Source organism: Salmo salar, chromosome 20 (genome assembly GCF_965601325.2).
Source record: "Salmo salar chromosome 20, fSalSal1, whole genome shotgun sequence".
NCBI classification, from domain to species: Eukaryota; Metazoa; Chordata; class Actinopteri; order Salmoniformes; family Salmonidae; genus Salmo; species Salmo salar.
The window spans coordinates 82,303,366-82,321,749 of NC_138310.1; the positions used below are offsets into that span (position 1 = coordinate 82,303,366).

Consider the following 18,384-nt stretch of genomic DNA (forward strand, 5'->3'; position numbering starts at 1 on the left):
CGGTAATGGAATACTTAGAATTTTATTGTCACGAATTGCGCCATGCGCGTGACACTTCTTTACTATTTCGGATAGTGTCTGGAACGCACGAACAAAACGCCGCTATTCGGATATAACGATGGATTATTTTGGACCAAACCAACATTTGTTATTGAAGTAGCAGTCCTGGGTGTGTATTCTGACGAAGACAACAAAAGGTAATGAAACTTTTATAATAGTAAATATGATTATGGTGAGTGCTAAACTTGCCGGGTGTCTAAATAGCGAGCCCGTGATGCCTGGGCTATGTACTTAGAATATTGCAAAATGTGCTTTCACCAAAAAGCTATTTTAAAATCGGACATATCGAGTGCATAGAGGAGGTCTGTATCTATAATTCTTAAAATAATTGTTATGCTTTTTGTGAACGTTTATCGTGAGTAATTTAGTAAAATGTTAGCGAATTCTGAACGTCACATGCTGAACGTCACATGCTAATGTAAAAAGCTGGTTTTTGATATAAATATGAACTTGATTGAACAAAACATGCATGTATTGTATAACATAATGTCCTAGGGTTGTCATCTGATGAAGATCATCAAAGGTGAGTGCTGCATTTAGCTGTCTTCTGGGTTTTGGTGACATTATATGCTGGCTTGAAAAATGGGTGTCTGATTATTTCTGGCTTGGTACTTTGCTGACATAATCTAATGTTTTGCTTTCGTTGTAAAGCCTTTTTGAAATCGGACAGTGTGGTTAGATTAACGAGAGTCTTGTCTTTAAATGGCTGTAAAATAGTCATATGTTTGAGAAATTGAAGTAATAGGATTTTTAAGGTTTTGAAAATCGCGCCACAGGATAGCAGTGGCTGTTACGTAGGTGGGACGAATTCGTCCCGCCTAGCCTAGAGAGGTTAAGTGGGAGAACTTGCACAATTGGTGGCTGACTAAATACTTTTTTGCCCCACTGTAGTTTAGGGATCCCCATTGTTCCCGTGGCTGTGCCCTTCCCCGTTCACGCCTTAGATAGTCGACCATTAGAGTCAGGTTTGATCAGGGAGGCCACCGCTCCTCTGGGCATGGTGACGCAGGGGGGGGCACAAGGAGAGAATTAGTCTCTTCCTGATTGACTCTCCTGCATTTCCCATGGTGCTAGGCCTACCCTGGTTAGTTTGTCATGACCCCACTGTTTCTTGGCCACAGAGGGCTCTCACGTGGTGGTCGCGGGAGTGCTCGGGGAGGTGTTTAGGAGTTTCCGTTGGTGCTACTATGGTGGAAAGTCCAGACCAGGTCTCCACCGTGCGCATTCTCCCTGAATATGCCGATTTGGCTCTCACCTTCTCTAAAAAGAAGGCGACTCAATTACCACCCCATCGACGAGTGATTGTGCGATAAATCTCCTGGTAGACGCTGCACTTCCCAGGAGTCACGTGTATCCCCTCTCACAGGCGGAGACGGAGGCTATGGAAACATGTCTCCGAATCCCTGCGTCAAGGGTACATTCGGTCCTCCACTTCACCCATCTCCTCGAGTTTCTTTTTTGTGAAGAAGGAGGAGGGAGGTCTGCGCCCGTGTATTGACTATCGGGGTCTGAACCAGATCACTGAGGTATAGTTACCCACTACCACTCACAGCCACAGCGATTGAGTCAATGCACGGGGCGCGCTTCTTCACCAAACTAGATCTCAGGAGTGCTTACAACCTGGTGCGTATCCGGTAGGGAGACGAGTGGAAGACGGCTTTCAGTACCACCTCAGGGCACTATGTGTACCTCGTCATGCCATACGCGTTGATGAATGCGCCATCAGTCTTCCAAGCCTTTGTAGATGAGATTTTCAGGGACCTGCACAGGCAGGGTGTAGTGGTGTATATTGATGACATTCTGATATACTCCGCTACACGCGCCGAGCATGTGTCCCTGGTGCGCAGGGTGCTTGGTCGCCTGTTGGAGCATGACCTGTACGTCAAGGCCGAGAAATGCTTATTTATCCAGCAATCCGTCTCCTTCCTAGGGTATCTCATTTCCACCTCAAGGGTGGCAATGGAGAGTGACCGCATTTCAGCCGTGCCTAATTGGCCGACTCCCACCACGGTAAAGGAGGTGCAGCGGTTCTTAGGGTTTTCCAACTACTACCAGAGGTTTATCCTAGGTTTTGGTCAGGTAGCGGCTCCCATTACCTCACTGCTGAAGGGGGGCCCGGTGCGTTTGCAGTGGTCGGCTGAGGCGGACAGGGCTTTTAGTCACCTGAGGGCTCTGTTTGCCTCGGCTCTCATGCTGGCCCATCCGGATCCCTCTTTGGCGTTCATAGTGGAGGTTGATGCGTCCGAGGCTGGAATAGGAGCTATGCTCTCTCAGCGCTTGGGTATGCCACCGAAGCTATGATGTGGGGGACCGGGAGCTGTTGGCTGTCGTCAAGGCCTTGAAGGCGTGGAGACATTGGCTTGAGCGGGCTAGACACCCTTTTCTCATCTGGACTGACCACCGCAATCTGGAGTACATCCGGGCAGCGAGGAGACTGAACCCTCGCCAGGCAAGGTTGGCCATGTTTTTCACCCGTTTTGTGTTTACCCTTTCCTACAGACCAGGCTCCCAGAATGTAAAGGAAGACGCATTGTCCCGGCTGTATGACACAGAGGAGCGGCCCATGGAACCCACTCCCATACTCCCCTCCTCCTGCCTAGTGGTGCTGGTAGTGTGGGTGCTGGACACGGACATAGAGCAGGCGTTACGTGCAGAGCCCACTCCTGTCCAGTGTCCCGCTGGGCGTCTGTACGTCCCGTCTGCTGTTCCTGACCGGTTGATCTATTGGGCCCACACGTCACCCTCCTCTGGTCATCCTGGGATCGGTCGGACAGTGCGCCCTGCGCCTCGCCCTCCGGGTCGTCCTCGAGGCCGGTGTCGACGCACGGCTCGGGGGGGGGGGGGTGTACTACAGCTACGACTTCTGCCGAAGTTGGTCCATCTCCCTGTTTGGGCGGTGTTCGGCGGTCGACTTCCCCAACCTTCTAGCCATCGCCGATCCACTTTCATTTTCCATTGGTTTTGTCTTGTCTTCCATCACACCTGGTTCCAATTCCATCAATTACATGTTGCCCTCCTTAAACTGGTTATAACTGTTTGATATTAAGATTCTAACACCGACAGTGTGTTGTATAGACTTATTTAGGACAAGTCAAGGACGGAGGGGGGCATGACTTTACAAATGAGCAGTTAATGGACAGTCAATGGACAGTTGACGTGCAGTTAATGTGTAGTTAATGGGAAGTTAATGGATAGTTTATGGACAGTGAATGGGTAGTTAATGGACAGTAAATGGGTAGTTAATGGACAGTCAATGGGTAGTTAATGGACAGTTAATGGGCAGTCAATGGGTAGTTAATGGACAGTAAATGGGTAGTTAATGGACAGTAATGGGTAGTTAATGGACAGTAAATGGGTAGTTAATGGACAGTAATGGGTAGTTAATGGACAGTAATGGGTAGTTAATGGACAGTTCATGGGTAGTTAATGGACAGTTAATGGTTAAAAGGTAGGCCTATGGCATACCCTCTCATACCCCTCAATTCGAGTTCTTGTTTTAACTTAACAGCCCTTCACTGACACGTAGACAGGCTATTTAAAGAGTGCATGGTGGGTGGAGGAATTAGCTGACAAATCTATGGATATAGCAGCCAATAGCCTAATTTCTTCTGTCAAACGGGTACGTCTTCCTCTTATTTCTTAAATAGATAGAAATAGGCTCCAACACAGTGCCCTCTTGTTGTTGCCTTGCGGTCGGAGGCCGAGCAATTGCCGTACCAGGCAGTGATGGAACCAGTCAGGATGCTCTCGATGTTGCAGCTGTAGAACCTTTTGAGGATCTCAGGACCCATGCCAAATCTTTCTAGTTTCCTGAGGGGGAATAGGCTTTGTCGTGCCCTCTTCACGACTGTCTTGATGTGTTTAGACCATTCTAGTTTGTTGGTGATGTGGACACCAAGGAACTTAAAGCTCTCAACCTGCTCCACTACAGCCCCGTCGATGAGAATGGGGGCGTGCTCGGTCCTCCTTTTCCTGTAGTCCACAATCATCTCCTTAGTCTTGGTTACGTTGAAGGATAGGTTGTTATTCTGGCACCACCCGGCTAGGTCTCTGACCTCCTCCCTATAGGCTGTCTCGTCGTTGTCGGTGATCAGGCCTACCACTGTAGTGTCGTCTGCAAACTTAATGATGGTGTTGGAGTCGTGCCTGGCCATGCAGTCGTGGGTGAACAGGGAGTACAGGAGGGGACTGAGCACACACCCCTGGGGGCTCCAGTGTTGAGGATCAGCGTGGCAGTTGTGTTTCTACCTACCCTCACCACCTGGGGGCGGCCCGTCAGGAAGTCCAGGATCCAGTTGCAGAGGGAGGTGTTTAGTCCCAGGATCCTTAGCTTAGTGATGAGCTTTGAGGGTACTATGGTGTTGAACGCTGAGCTGTAGTCAATGAATAGCATTCTCACATAAGTGTTCCTTTTGTCCAGGTAGGAAAGGGTAGTGTGGAGTGCAATAGAGATTGCATCATCTGTGGATCTGTTTGGGCGGAATGCAAATTGGAGTGGGTCTGGGGTTTCTGGGATAATGGTGTTGATGTGAGCCGTGACCAGCCTTTCAAAGCACTTCATGGCCACGGACGTGAGTGCAACGGGTCTGTAGTCATTTAGGCAGGTTGCCTTTGTGTTCTTGGGCACAGGGACTATGGTGGTCTGCTTGAAACATGTTGGTATTACAGACTCAATCAGGGACATGTTGAAAATGTCAATTAGCGATGTACACATCCATCTTATTACTTAGGCTCACTTACTTGATGATGCTGACTTGATTATATCCTTAGGGAAATGTTATTTGGCATCACGTATACACAGAAAGATGTGGGATTTCCTTACTGTATCTTTTATCAGTTTTCTGTTTCTGTATCCAACAGCAGGGCTATTTTTTGCTAAGCCAATGAGATCACAGTGCTACGTGACGATGATGGACCCGTTTCAGCGTCGCTATGGAAACTCGGTCACCATGGCGTTGCTGCTTCCCGCACTGATTAGTGACGTGCTCTGGGTGGCCTGCATCCTCGCTGCCCTGGGTCAGTAACCCCTGGCCTCTGACCCTAACCCTCAAAACTAATGGTTGGTTATTGATTAACTCTGCATCCAAACAATGTATTTGAAGTGTGTGTGTGTGTGTGTGTGTGTGTGTGTGTGTGTGTGGTGTGTGTGTGTGTGTGTGTGTGTGTGTGTGTGTGTGTGTGTGTGTGTGTGTGTGTGTGTGTGTGTGTGTGTGTGTGTTGCAGGAGGGACGATGAGTGTGATTCTGGGCTTGTCCTCGTCCTACTCCATTGTTCTGTCTGCAGCAGTAGCTATCACCTACACACTGATGGGAGGGCTCTACTCTGTGGCCTACACAGACATCATACAACTCTTTGTCATCTTCATCTCTCTGGTGAGAGAAACAGAGGCTTTTCCACTTCTCAGACAAGGCACAGCGTAGATTAGATGTATGAATTACATCAGTTCTAGGTTATATTAGGTTGATTCTGCAGTATAACGTAAAGCCCAGTGTAAAGTGCAATATGAATAGTGTGGTTTTGTTTTTCAGTGGCTCTGCGTTCCCTTTCTGGTTCTCAACCCAGCATCCTCGGAGGTCACACTCGCAGCCTTTTTCAACCAATCACAGCAGGCGCCCTTGATGGGCGAACTGAAGTTGGAACATGCTGGGAAATGGATAGATGAGCTGCTTTTATTGGTTAGATTTTTGTAGTGTGTGTGTGTGTGTGTGTGTGTGTGTGTGTGTGTGTGTGTGTGTGTGTGTGTGTGTGTGTGTGTGTGTGTGTGTGTGTGTGTGTGTGTGTGTGTGTGTGTGTGTGTGTGTGTGTGTGTGTGTGTCAGGGGCGGAAATCCCGGGGGGGACGGGGGGGACACGACCCCCCCATCCTGGGAAAAATATGATTTGTCCCCCCCAATATATCACTGAAACATAACTATGTAATTTAAATAATATTAATAATACGCAATGAAAGCAATTGTGCTGATTATAGACACTTAATAGCGCGTTTTTAAGTTTCAAAAGATTGCGACCCCCCCCCCCTGCCCTTTGCCTCACAATGGTTTGATCCACTGCCAGTTCCTTAGCTTGCTACGTAACTGCCGTGAGGTTCATCCAGTCAATCGCGCACACACACACTAGCTGAATATGCAGAGCTAGCGCGCAAATATTAACTATTAAGCTTGCTAGTACCTATTCCATTAATGTGGCGTCGTCAAAGATGGAATCAGCATGCAGATGATGTAAGTTAGTGCTTCAAAGTCCCTGTGATAAGGTTAGCGATAAACTGAAGTCCAAACTGAACAGAACTACACTCTCTTCTACCATTGTCTTAAATATATTTAATGGTCTCGTTGCAAAAGCTAAATTATCGCAAGGGAACTTTTATTTATTTATTTTATTTCACCTTTATTTAACCTGGGTAGCAAAGATTATAGCAAACACCACTGAAACTGAATTGGTGCTCGCTAGCTTTGCAAATTCAGCTATTGTTGGAAGCCAGCCAATATGAAACAAACTATTAAAATTACAAAAGGTTGCAGCATATGTTGTGTAAATGGTGAACTCATACAGCTGTCAACTCTTGTCATTTTAATCCGTTTCACATTTGCTAGCTACCTTTTAGATCGAAGCCCATATAGAATGATTGAAGATGATAGAAGCCCATCTCCTACTGTAAATAACCTACACACTGTGTGTGTAGCCAGCCAGCCAGGTAGAAAAATGGCAGAAAAATAAAAGACGGACATCAGAGTATTTTTCAATACACCAAAACGCATAGTAAGAACCCTAGTAGCCGAATATCTAAAAAGACTAGTTGATAAAATGTTCATAAGAAAGAAATGAAATTCTAATGGAAATGTTTCACAATGATGTCATTAGGCAGAGCAGGCAACAGATGGCACACAGACAGCAGAGTTGGGGACAGATATGCAGGGACAGACTGGCAGAGACAGGGAGTCTCAGGTAAGTTTGTTGAGTCTTTGTTTGGCAAAATTATGAAAGGTTCTCCATTTTTTTGACTTGTAAAATAGGAACATAATTGGAAAATGCCATGGATACCCCCACTCTCAACTTAAACTGGTGACTGAACTAAGATTTGTTAAAGGCAATGGTATTGCTGTTGTGATTAGTTGTGTAGTTTTGGGTACCGGTAGTTAGGAGTACGGCAAACACCTTATTTCTTTGGTTCCTCAATATACATTTACCATATTACAATGTAGGCTATGTGTTACAGCACTACTTTTGGTGTCCCCCTCAGGAATTGCTCTTGAGAAAATTTCATGTAATTGTCCCCTCCAAAGTGGATATCAGATTTTCGCCCCTGGTGTGCGTGTGCGTGTGTGCATCAGATTGCTTGCTGATTCAGTATGGAGGGAAAAACCAGTAGATGAGGACTTTGGGTAGAGTTTAGGGTTAAGAAGTTAGGGTAAGTGTAGGGTTTGTTTTGGTAGAAATTGGTTGTTAGGATTAAGCTGCATTTCTGAAATGGTTTAGTTCTAATCTTTCACACCACCATTTAGTCCGGAACCTCCACTAGGGATGCTCATGAGTAAAAGAGGGTCCTGAAAGATGGCCTCAAATGTGCACAGGAGCAAAATGAATTGTTTCATGACATATTATGTATGTTATGAACCATACATTTTAAATTTGAGTCCGAACATGAGGTAAAGAATTTACAACTAAAGTCCTTTAACATGTCAACTATAGACGACACAGAGGGTTGTTGGCACCTTAACTGGGGATGACAGGCTCGTGGTAATGGCTGGATTAGAATAAATGGAATGGGATTAAATATATATTTCTACACTACATCGTATTTCTACACTACATCATATCTCTACAGTACATCATATCTCTACACTACATCATATCTCTACACTACATCATATCTCTACACTACATCATATCTCTACACTATATCATATATCTACACTACATCATATATCTACACTATACCATATCTCTACACTACATCATATCTCTACACTACATCATATCTCTACACTATATCATATATCTACACTACATCATATATCTACACTATACCATATCTCTACACTACATCATATCTCTACACTACATCATATCTCTACACTACGTCATATATCTACACTACATCATATCTCTACACTACATCATATCTCTACACTACATCATATCTCTACACTACATTGTGTCTCTACAGTACATCATATCTCTACACTACATCATATCTCTACACTACATCATATCTCTACACTACATCATATCTCTACACTACATCATATCTCTACACTACATCATATATCTACACTATACCATATCTCTACACTACATCATATCTCTACACTACATCATATCTCTACACTACATCATATATCTACACTATACCATATCTCTACACTACATCATATCTCTACACTACATCATATCTCTACACTACATCATATCTCTACACTACATTGTGTCTCTACAGTACATCATATCTCTACACTACATCATATCTCTACACTACATCATATCTCTACACTACATTGTGTCTCTACACTACACCATATTTCCACACTACATCATATCTCTACACTATACCATATCTCTACACTATATCATATCTCTACACTACATCATATCTCTACACTACATCATATCTCTACACTACATCATATCTCTACACTACATCGTGTCTCTACACTACATCATATCTCTACACTACATCATATATCTACACTACATCATATCTCTACACTACATCATATCTCTACAGTACATCGTGTCTCTACACTACATTGTGTCTCTACAGTACATCATATATCTCTACAGTACGATGCATCACATGGCTGCTTTAAGACTAACGGCCTCTATTTGTGGAGTGTGTATGTATGTGGATGCGTGTGTGTGTTGTGTGTGCGTCTCTGTGTGTTGCAGGCATTGGGAGGCCTGTCCTACCAGGCTCTGTATCAGCGTATCCTCTCTGCAGCATCGTCCACTCAGGCTCAGGTCACCTGCTTCGCTGCATCCGGAATAGTTGTCATCATGGGAGTACCCTCGGTCATCATAGGAGCAGTGGCAGCCTCCACAGGTGCCCAGACAGACAGTCAGTCAGTCAGTCAGCCAGTCAACCAGCCAGTCGGTTGGTCAGTCAACCAGGCAGTCGATCAGTCAACCAGGCAGTCGGTCAGTTGATCAATCAGTAAGTCAGTCAACCAGCCAGTCAACCAGTCAGTCCGTCAATCAGTCAACCAGCAAGTCGGTCAGTAAGTCAGTCGGTCGGTCAGTCAGTCAGTCGGTCAGTTGATATATCAGTAAGTCAGTCAACCAGTCAGTCCGTCAATCAGTCAGTCAGTCGGTCGGTCAGTCAGTCAGTCAGTCAGTCAACCAGTCAGTCAGTCTGTCAGTTACCCAGTCAGCTATCCAACCAGTCAGTCACTCCTCCCTGCCATCCCCTTTTCGGACTGAACCCTCTCTTTACCCCTTCCTCTCTCTCCCTTCTCTACACCTACAGACTGGAACCAGACGGCGTACGGCCTACCCTCTCCGTTTGCCCGTGGGGAGGCAGGCAAGGTGCTGCCTCTGGCCCTGCACTACCTCACCCCTCCCTGGGTGTCTGTGGTGGGCATCGGGGCCGTGGCTGCAGCTGTCATGTCCTCCATGGACTCTGTCCTCCTCTCCTCCGCATCCATGTTCACTCACAACATCTACAAGGGCACTCTCAAGGCACAGGTGTGTGTGTGTGTGTGTGTGTGTGTGTGTGTGTGTGTGTGTGTGTGTGTGTGTGTATGTGTGTGTGTGTGTGTGTGTGTGTGTGTGTGTGTGTGTGTGTGTGTGTGTGTGTGTGTGTGTGTGTGTGTGTGTGTGTGTGTGTGTACACACAGGGGTTTTCTATTAACTGAAAGTATGAATAATTTACTTCTGAAAATTGCTGTTGTGTCAATCAAGAAAAGTATACACATTACAGTGCATTCAGGAAGTATTCAGACCCCTTGACTTTTTACACATTTTGTTATGTTACAGCCTTATTCTAAAATGGATTAAATCTTTTTTTCCCCTCATCAATCTACGCACAATACCCCATAATGATAAAGCAAAAACAGAAATATCACATTTACATAAGTAATCAGACCCTTTTCTCAGTACTTAGTTGAAGCACCTTTGGCAGCGATTACAGCCTCGAGTATTCTTGGGTATGACGCTACAAGCTTGTATTTGGGGGACACACTTGTAGTTGAACCTTTGCCCCAGTCTGAGGTCCTGAGCTCTCTGGAGCAGGTTTTCATCAAGGATCTCTCTGTACTTTGCTCCGTTCATCTTTCCCTCGATCCTGACTAGTCTCCCAGTTTTTGCCGCTGAAAAACATACCCACAGCACGATGCTGCCACCACCATGCTTCACCGTAGGAATGATGCCAGGTTTTCTCCAGACGTGACACTTGGCATTCAGGTCAAAGAGTTCAATCTTGGTTTCATCAGAGCAGATAATCTTGCTTTTCATGGTCTGAGAGCCCTTTAGGTGCCTTTTGGCAAACTCCAAGTGGGCTGTCATGTGCTTTTTACTGAGGATTGGCTTCAGTCTGGTCACACTACCATAAAGGCCTGATTGGTGGAGTGCTGCAGAGATGGTTGTCCTTCTGGAAGGTTCTCCCATCTCCACAGGAAGAGTCTTGATAGTTCCAAGCTAGTTCCAAACGTCTTCCGTTGAAGAATTATGAGGCCACTGTGTTCTTGGGCCGCTTCAATGCTGCAGAAATGTTTTGGTACCCTTCCCAGATCTGTGCCTTTGACACAATCCTGTCTCTGAGCTGTAAGGACAATTTCCTTTGACCTCATGACTTGGTTTTTGCTCTAACATGCACTGTCAACTGTGGGATGTTATATTGACAGGTGTGTGCTCTTCCAAATCATGTCAAATGAATTGAATTTACCAGAAGTGGACTCCAATCAAGTTGTAGAACATCTCAAGGATGATCAATGGAAACAGGATGCACCTGACCTCAATTTTGAGTCTCATAGCAAAGGGTCTGAATATTTATGTAAATAAGGGATTTTATTTTTTATTTTGCAAAACATTCTAAAAGCCTGTTTTTGATTTGTCATTATGGGTTATTGTGTGGAGGTTGATGAGGGAAAAAATATAATTTAATACATTTTAGAATAAATCTGTAACGTAACAAAATGTGGAAAAAGTAAATGGGTCTGAATACTTTCTGAATGTACTGTATGTGACTCTCCCCCACCCTCTCTCTCTCTCTCTCTCTCTCTCTCTCTATATATATATATATATATATATATATCTGTCTGTCTGTCTGTCTGTCTGTCTGTCTGTCTGTCTGTCTGTCTGTCTGTCTCTCTCTCTGTCTCTCTGTCTCTCTGTCTGTCTGTGTCTCCCTCTCTCTCTCTCTCTCTCAGGCGTCGGACAGGGAGTGTGTGTGGGTGATCCGTGCCAGTGTGTTGCTGGTGGGTCTGGCTGGTGCAGGCCTGGCGTTTGCTGAGGACAGTGTGTTTGCCTTCTGGCTGATGAGTGGAGACCTCATCTACTGCCTGGTCTTCCCCCAGCTGATCTGTGTTCTTCACTGCCGCTGTGCTAATGGCTACGGTGCTACCGCTGGTTACCTTGTGGCAGTCACTCTGAGGCTGCTGAGTGGAGAGCCTCTCCTCCGGCTTCCAACGGCCCTCCTGTTCCCTGGTTGGAGGGAGGAGGGAGGAGTCATCCGCCAGTACTTCCCCTTCAGGACTCTGGTGATGTTGGTGTCTCTGGTGTGTATCCCCCTAGCCTCCAGCCTGGCCACCCTGGCCTTCAGCCACCGCCTACTGCCCCGCTCCTGGGACCTGCTGGCCGCACTGGGGGAGGAGGAGAGGGGGAAGGAGGGTGATGACGGGAAACCTGCCGTCACCGAAAAGCTCCTGGCCATCTCTAGCACCAGCTGCTAGAGCCAAGGGATAATGAGTACTGAATAACTGTTCTGTTATTGTGACTGTCTAAGCGATTATTGTGTATTTGGTATAGGGTCAAGGGTCATAGTTAGCTTTAATCTCTGGAAAGATTTTCAGTTGTATGTTTTCCTGCATCTTCATTGTGTAATCTCTCTCTACCATGTATGTATAGGCTACTCTGTTTTTCTTCAGAGTAGCCTATAGCTAAAATCCCACCATAGAAACGTGGAGGCAATTATTTTTTATAAAGACTTCCTCATTATGCATTCTCCTGCACTATTGGTTTTCTTTCAACTTCATTGTCTAGCAGCCAAATGCATTATCATATTACCAACCCTTGATAATGTAGTTGTTGCGTCTTTAAATCCCCTCTCCTTTTACATTTCTAATGGATATTTCAATCTCTGTCCATGTAACCGCTCACATGTGCAGTGGCCATTTTAGAATGGTGTTTTGCCACAAATTGCATTTCAGAACATTTACAAGTAGGCCTACCGACGTGAGTACATTGCCGCGCCTAAAATTTGAGGAAAAAATTGTTTACCATAATTTGAAGCTAAACATTCCTATCTGTTCAATCAGCCTTATTAATTGATACAGCGTATACCTCCACTACACTACTCTGATATGTATCAGTGGGGATTAAGAAGTGAGTATACACAATGCCCAGTGAAAAATAACTGGGTATTTGGCGTATACCTGCGTATACCCTCCACTACACCACTGATTGAAAGTAATAGGTAGTGTGACTTTACTCACCATGAACAGCGATCAGCGTTTACCTACCAATGTTTTTTACCACTACATCTCCGGTTAACACCAGATCAGCAGGGTAGGAGCTAGGTCCAGTTATCACCAGATCAGCAGGGTAGGGGATAGGTCCAGTTAACACCAGATCAGTGGGGTAGGAGCTAGGTCCAGTTAACACCAGATCAGTAGGGTAGGGATAGGTCCAGTTAACACCAGATCAGCAATGTCAGGGTAGGGACAGGTCCAGTTAACACCAGATCAGTAGGGTCAGGGTAAGGATAGGTCCAGTTATCAACAGATCAACAGGGTCAGGGTAGGGATAGGTCCAGTTAACACCAGATCAGCAGGGTCAGGGTAGGGACTAGGTCCAGTTAACACCAGATCAGTAGGGTCAGGGTAGGGACTAGGTCCAGTTATCAGCAGATCAGCAGGGTAGGGACTAGGTCCAGTTAACACCAGATCAGCAGGGTCAGGGTAGGGGCTAGGTCCAGTTATCAGCAGGATAGGGACTAGGTCCAGTTATCAGCAGATCAGCAGGGTAGGGGGTAGGTCCAGTTAACACCAGATCAGCAGGGTCAGGGTAGGGACTAGGTCCAGTTAACACCAGATCAGTGGGGTCGTGGTAGGGACAAGGTCCAGTTAACCTCTCTGGGCTAGGTGGGACGTTTGCGTCCCACCCTAGTCAACAGCCAGTGGAATCCCGTGGCGCGATATTCAAATACCTTAGAAATGCTATTACTTCAATTTCTCAAACATATGACTATTTTACACCATTTTAAAGACAAGACTCTCGTTAATCTAACCACACTGTCCGATTTCAAAAAGGCTTTACAACGAAAGCAAAACATTAGATTATGTCAGCAGAGTACCCAGCCAGAAATAATCAGACACCCATTTTTCAAGCTAGCATATAATATCACAAAAACCAAAACCACAGCTAAATGCAGTACTAACCTTTGATGATCTTCATCAGATGACACGCCTAGGACATTATGTTATACAATACATGCATGTTTTGTTCAATCAAGTTCATATTTATATAAAAAAACAGCTTTTTACATTAGCATGTGACGTTCAGAACTAGCATTCCCACCGAACACTTCCGGTGAATTTACTAAATTACTCACGATAAACGTTCACAAAAAACATAACAATTATTTTAAGAATTATAGATACAGAACTCCTTTGTGCAATCGAGGTGTCCGATTTTAAAATAGCTTTTCGGTGAAAGCACATTTTGCAATATTCTGAGTAGATAGCCCAGCCATCACGGCTAGCTATTTTGACACCCACCAAGTTTAGCCCTGACCAAACTCCGATTTACTATTAGAAAAGTTTGATTACCTTTGGTGTTCTTCGTCAGAATGCACTCCCTGGTCTGCTACTTCAATAACAAATGTTGGCTTGGTTCAAAATAATCCATAGTTATATCCAAATAATGGCGTTTTGTTCGTGCGTTCAAGACACTATCCGAAGTGTACATAAGGGTCACGCGCACGACGCATTTCGTGACAAAAAATGTCTAAGTATTCCATTACTGTACTTCGAAGCATGTCAACCGCTGTTTAAAATCAATTTTTATGCCATTTTTCTCGTAAAAAAGCGATAATATTCCGACCGGGAATCTGCGTGTATACGTACAAAGAGAGAGAAAATAAAAGCATGGGATCCCCTTGTGCACGAGCCTGAGTTTCATAGTACTGTGACCGGCCACTATCCAAACGCGCTACTTTTTTTCAGCCAGAGCCTGCAAAGCCACGATTCAGCATTTTGCCGCCTTCTGAGAGCCCATGGGAGCCGTAGGAAGTGTCACGTAACAGCAGAGATCCCCTGTAATGGATAGAGATAATCAAGAAGGCCAAGAAATGGTCAGACAGGGTACTTCCTGTACAGAATCTTCTCAGGTTTTGGCCTGCCAAATGAGTTCTGTTATACTCACAGACACCATTCAAACAGTTTTAGAAACTTTGGGGTGTTTTCTATCCAAAGCTAATAATTATATGCATATTCTAGTTTCTGGGCAGGAGTAATAATCAGATTAAATCGGGTACGTTTTTTATCCGGCCGTGAAAATACCGCCCCCTAGCCATAACAGGTTAATGGGTGCATGTTTATTAGTAACTGGAATAAGCAATCTCATAAATGTGTCAAGTGCAGTGTTTGTTTGCTCCTCTTTACAGATCACGAACCAACAAATATTCTTTACATCAACAACATAGGAATCACTACAAAACGTATTGAATGACCTCTTATACACTATGTTAGGCCGAGCCTTTGGGACTTTGGTTTTCCTAGATAAGGCTACTATATTGTGATAACTACATCTGATGGATTTGGATACTGCTTTCAAACAAATCTCTGCAGCATTTGTAAAGATATGGTCAATTCATGTTGATGATTTCATTACTGTACTGTTTGTAACTACCCTGGTAGGTTGATTGATAACCTGAACCAGGTTGCAGGCATTAGTTACAGTATGAAGCTTTCTCTTGAGTGGGCAGCCAGTCAATACTTAAATCACACAGAAAGTAAACCTCTCTATTGACATCACATACATTATCAAGCATTTCATATATTATCCAGATACTGACTGTTAGCACTTGGTGGTCTATAGCAGCTTCCCACCAGAATGGGCTTTTGATGAGGCAGATGAACCTGTAGCCATATTACTTCAACAGTATTTAACATGAGACCATCTTTAAATCTTTACAGGAATGTGGTTCTGAATATAAACAGCAACACCTCCACCATTGGCATTTCAGTTTTTTGTAAATCATTTTACATTTTAGTCATTTAGCAGATGCTCTTATCCAGAGCGACTTACAATTGTTAACACACTACGCTGTGAAGGACTGAAATCCTGCAGTGCCCGCAAGGTCCCCCTGCTCAAGAAAGCACATATACATGCCCATCTGAAGTTCGCCAATGAACATCTGAATGATTCAGAGGACAATTGGGTGAAAGTGTTGTGGTCAGATGAGACCAAAATGGAGCTCGTTGGCATCAACTCAACTCAGCATGTTTGGAGGAGGAGCAATGCTGCCTATGACCCCAAGAACACCATCCCCACCGTCAAACATGGAGGTGGAAACATTATGCTTTGGGGGTGAGTTTCTGCTTAGGGGACAGGACAACTTCACCGCATCAAAGGGACTATGGACCCCCATGTACCGTCAAATCTTGGGTGAGAACCTCCTTCCCTCAGCCAGGGCATTGAAAATGGGTCGTGGATGGGTAATCCAGCATGACAATGACCCAAAACACACAGCCAAGGCAACAAAGGAGTGGCTCAAGAAGAAGCACATTAAGGCCTTGGAGTGGCCTAGCCAGTCTCCAGACCTTAATCCCATAGAAAATCTGTGGAGGGAGCTGAAGGTTCGAGTTGCCAAACGTCAGCCTCTAAAACTTAATGACTTGGAGAAGATCTGCAAAGAGGAATGGGACAAAATCCCTCCTGAGATGTGTGCAAACCTGGTGGCCAACTACAAGAAACGTCTGACCTCTGTGATTGCCAACAAGGGTTTTGCCACCAAGTACTAAGTCATGTTTTGCAGAGGGGTCAAATACCTATTTCCCTCATTTAAATGCAAATCAATTTATAACATTTTTTACATGCGTTTTTCTGGATTTTTTTGTTGTTATTCTGTCTCTCACTGTTCAAATAAACCTACCATTAAAATGTCTTTGTCAGTGTGTCACGTCCCTACCAGTAAAGGGGTCATTTGTAATTGTAGTATGGTCAGGGCGTGGCAGGGGGTGTTTGTTTTGGGTTTTTGGTTCTAGAGAATTTTGATTCTAGTTTTCTTTTTTTATGTTTCTTTTCCATGTTTGGCTGAGTATGGTTTCCAATCAGAGGCAGGTGTTTCTTGTTGTCTCTGATTGGAAGCCATACTTAGGCAGCCTGTTTTTCCTGTGTTTTTGTGGGTGGTTGTTTTCTGTATAGCCTGTGTGCCTTATGGAACTGTTTCGTCGTCTGTTTATTTTGTTTTGAGTGTTCTTTCTAAATAAAGAGGAAAGATGAGCATTATACCCGCTGCATTTTGGTTACCGTTCATCGACGCCTATGACACAGTGGGCAAACGTACAAAATCAGCAGGAGATCAAATACATTTTTCCCTCACTGTATTGATACAACAGTAGCTAATATGGGGAGAAGTCTGTCCATAATAAAGCGTTGCTCTACTTTCTTAACAGCACTATCAACAAGGCAGGTCCAACAGGTCCTGGTTTTGTCGCACCTGGACTACTGTTCAGTCCTGTGGTCATGTGCCACAAAAAGGATTGACTCAGAACAGGGCAGCATGGTTGGCCCTTGGATGTACACAGAGAGCTAATATTAATAATATGCATGTCAATCTCTCCTGGCTCGAAGTGGAGGAGAGATTGACTTCATCACTGCTTGTTTTTATGAGGTATTGACATGTTGAAAGCACTGAGCTGTCTGTTTGAACAACTGGCGCACAGATCAAACACCCATGCATATCCCACAAGACATGCCACAAGAGGTCTCTTCACAGTCCCCAAGTCCAGAACAGACTATGGGAGGCGCACAGTACTAAATAGAACCATGACTACATGGAACTCTATTCCACATCAAGTAACTGATGCAAGCAGTAAAATTTGTTTAAAAAAAACAGATAAAAATGCACCTTATGGAAAAGCAGGGAATGTGAAGCAACAAACATAGGCACAGACACATGCATACACACACACGATAACATACGCACTATACACACACATACACATGGATTTTGTACTATAGATATGTGGTAGTGGTGGAGTAGGGGCCTGAGGGCACACAGTGTGTTGTGAAATCTGTGAATGTATTGTTATGTTTTTAATATTGTATGACATTTCTTAATTTTGCTGGACCCCAGGAAGAGTAGCTGCTGCCTTGGCAGCTAATGGTGATGTATAATAAATACAAATACTGAACAGGAGCATGGACGATTGCAGATATCTGGGGCAGTTTTGTTTTTTAAAAAGTTGAACAATGAGGAAGATGTCAGCACCCATCTGTTGCGCACTTATCAGGGGTCAACTGAATTCTTTATCATCATGCTGGTAGAGGTCTCCTCCTTCCACTGTCTATCTGGCACATGGAGGTCTGGCCTTAATTATAGATCTCACTGATCTGGACAAGCAGTATGTAATGTGGTAATTATCAGGAAGCCAGTTACATTTGTATTAGCCAGATTTGGTGTTATGTTGCCATATATATTGGTATGTTCCAGGAAGTGTACCTCAGGTATTTATGGGCTTGTTTTGGAGAGCAAGTCAGTTCTGTTTTAGAATTCAAGTTGGAAGGCTGCTTGAGCGAGGTACACTCCCAACCTGTAAGAGCTATGGAAGCTACAGGGTAAGCCTGTTTTAGGCTGAGTGGAGTTTGTTGTTTTGTTTGAGAAATAAGTCTATTGTCTACCTGTTTGTCCTGGAAATATTTATTTCCAGCAATCACTATCCAACGCTGGGAAACTAAATCAGTTATTAAGAGAAGCTTCTACCTCGAGTGGTGGATGGGGGTGTGGGGACAGGCATGCAGGGGGTTGGTCCACCTCCTCATTCTGGCCTTGATGTAGACCAGGCAGCGTTTGATGATATCATGTCTAGGACGGTTCTTCAGAGTGAATCGCAGGTCTGTATCAAGAGCTGGAGGGATAGTTTTAAGTTGTACATTGTACACCTTAATA

The 18,384-nt window shown here is 44.6% G+C and overlaps 1 protein-coding gene across 4 annotated transcripts in view; it reads left to right on the forward strand.

Annotated features, from left to right (window-relative positions):
• Nucleotides 1-16,721, forward strand: part of LOC106593875 (high-affinity choline transporter 1) — a 31,086-nt gene extending 14,365 nt beyond the window's left edge. For 3 of the 4 annotated variants that reach the window (XM_045704017.2, XM_045704018.2, XM_045704019.2), the window contains 7 exons: nt 4,921-5,076; nt 5,284-5,432; nt 5,589-5,735; nt 6,918-7,001; nt 8,943-9,096; nt 9,520-9,737; nt 11,420-16,721. In XM_045704017.2, the coding sequence (XP_045559973.2) occupies nt 4,921-5,076; nt 5,284-5,432; nt 5,589-5,735; nt 6,918-7,001; nt 8,943-9,096; nt 9,520-9,737; nt 11,420-11,941 (1,430 nt within the window). In that variant the 3' untranslated portion in view covers nt 11,942-16,721. The remainder of the gene's footprint in view (nt 1-4,920; nt 5,077-5,283; nt 5,433-5,588; nt 5,736-6,917; nt 7,002-8,942; nt 9,097-9,519; nt 9,738-11,419) is intronic. The other variant, XM_045704020.2, reaches the window with a different exon arrangement.
• Nucleotides 16,722-18,384: the final 1,663 nt, after the last annotated feature.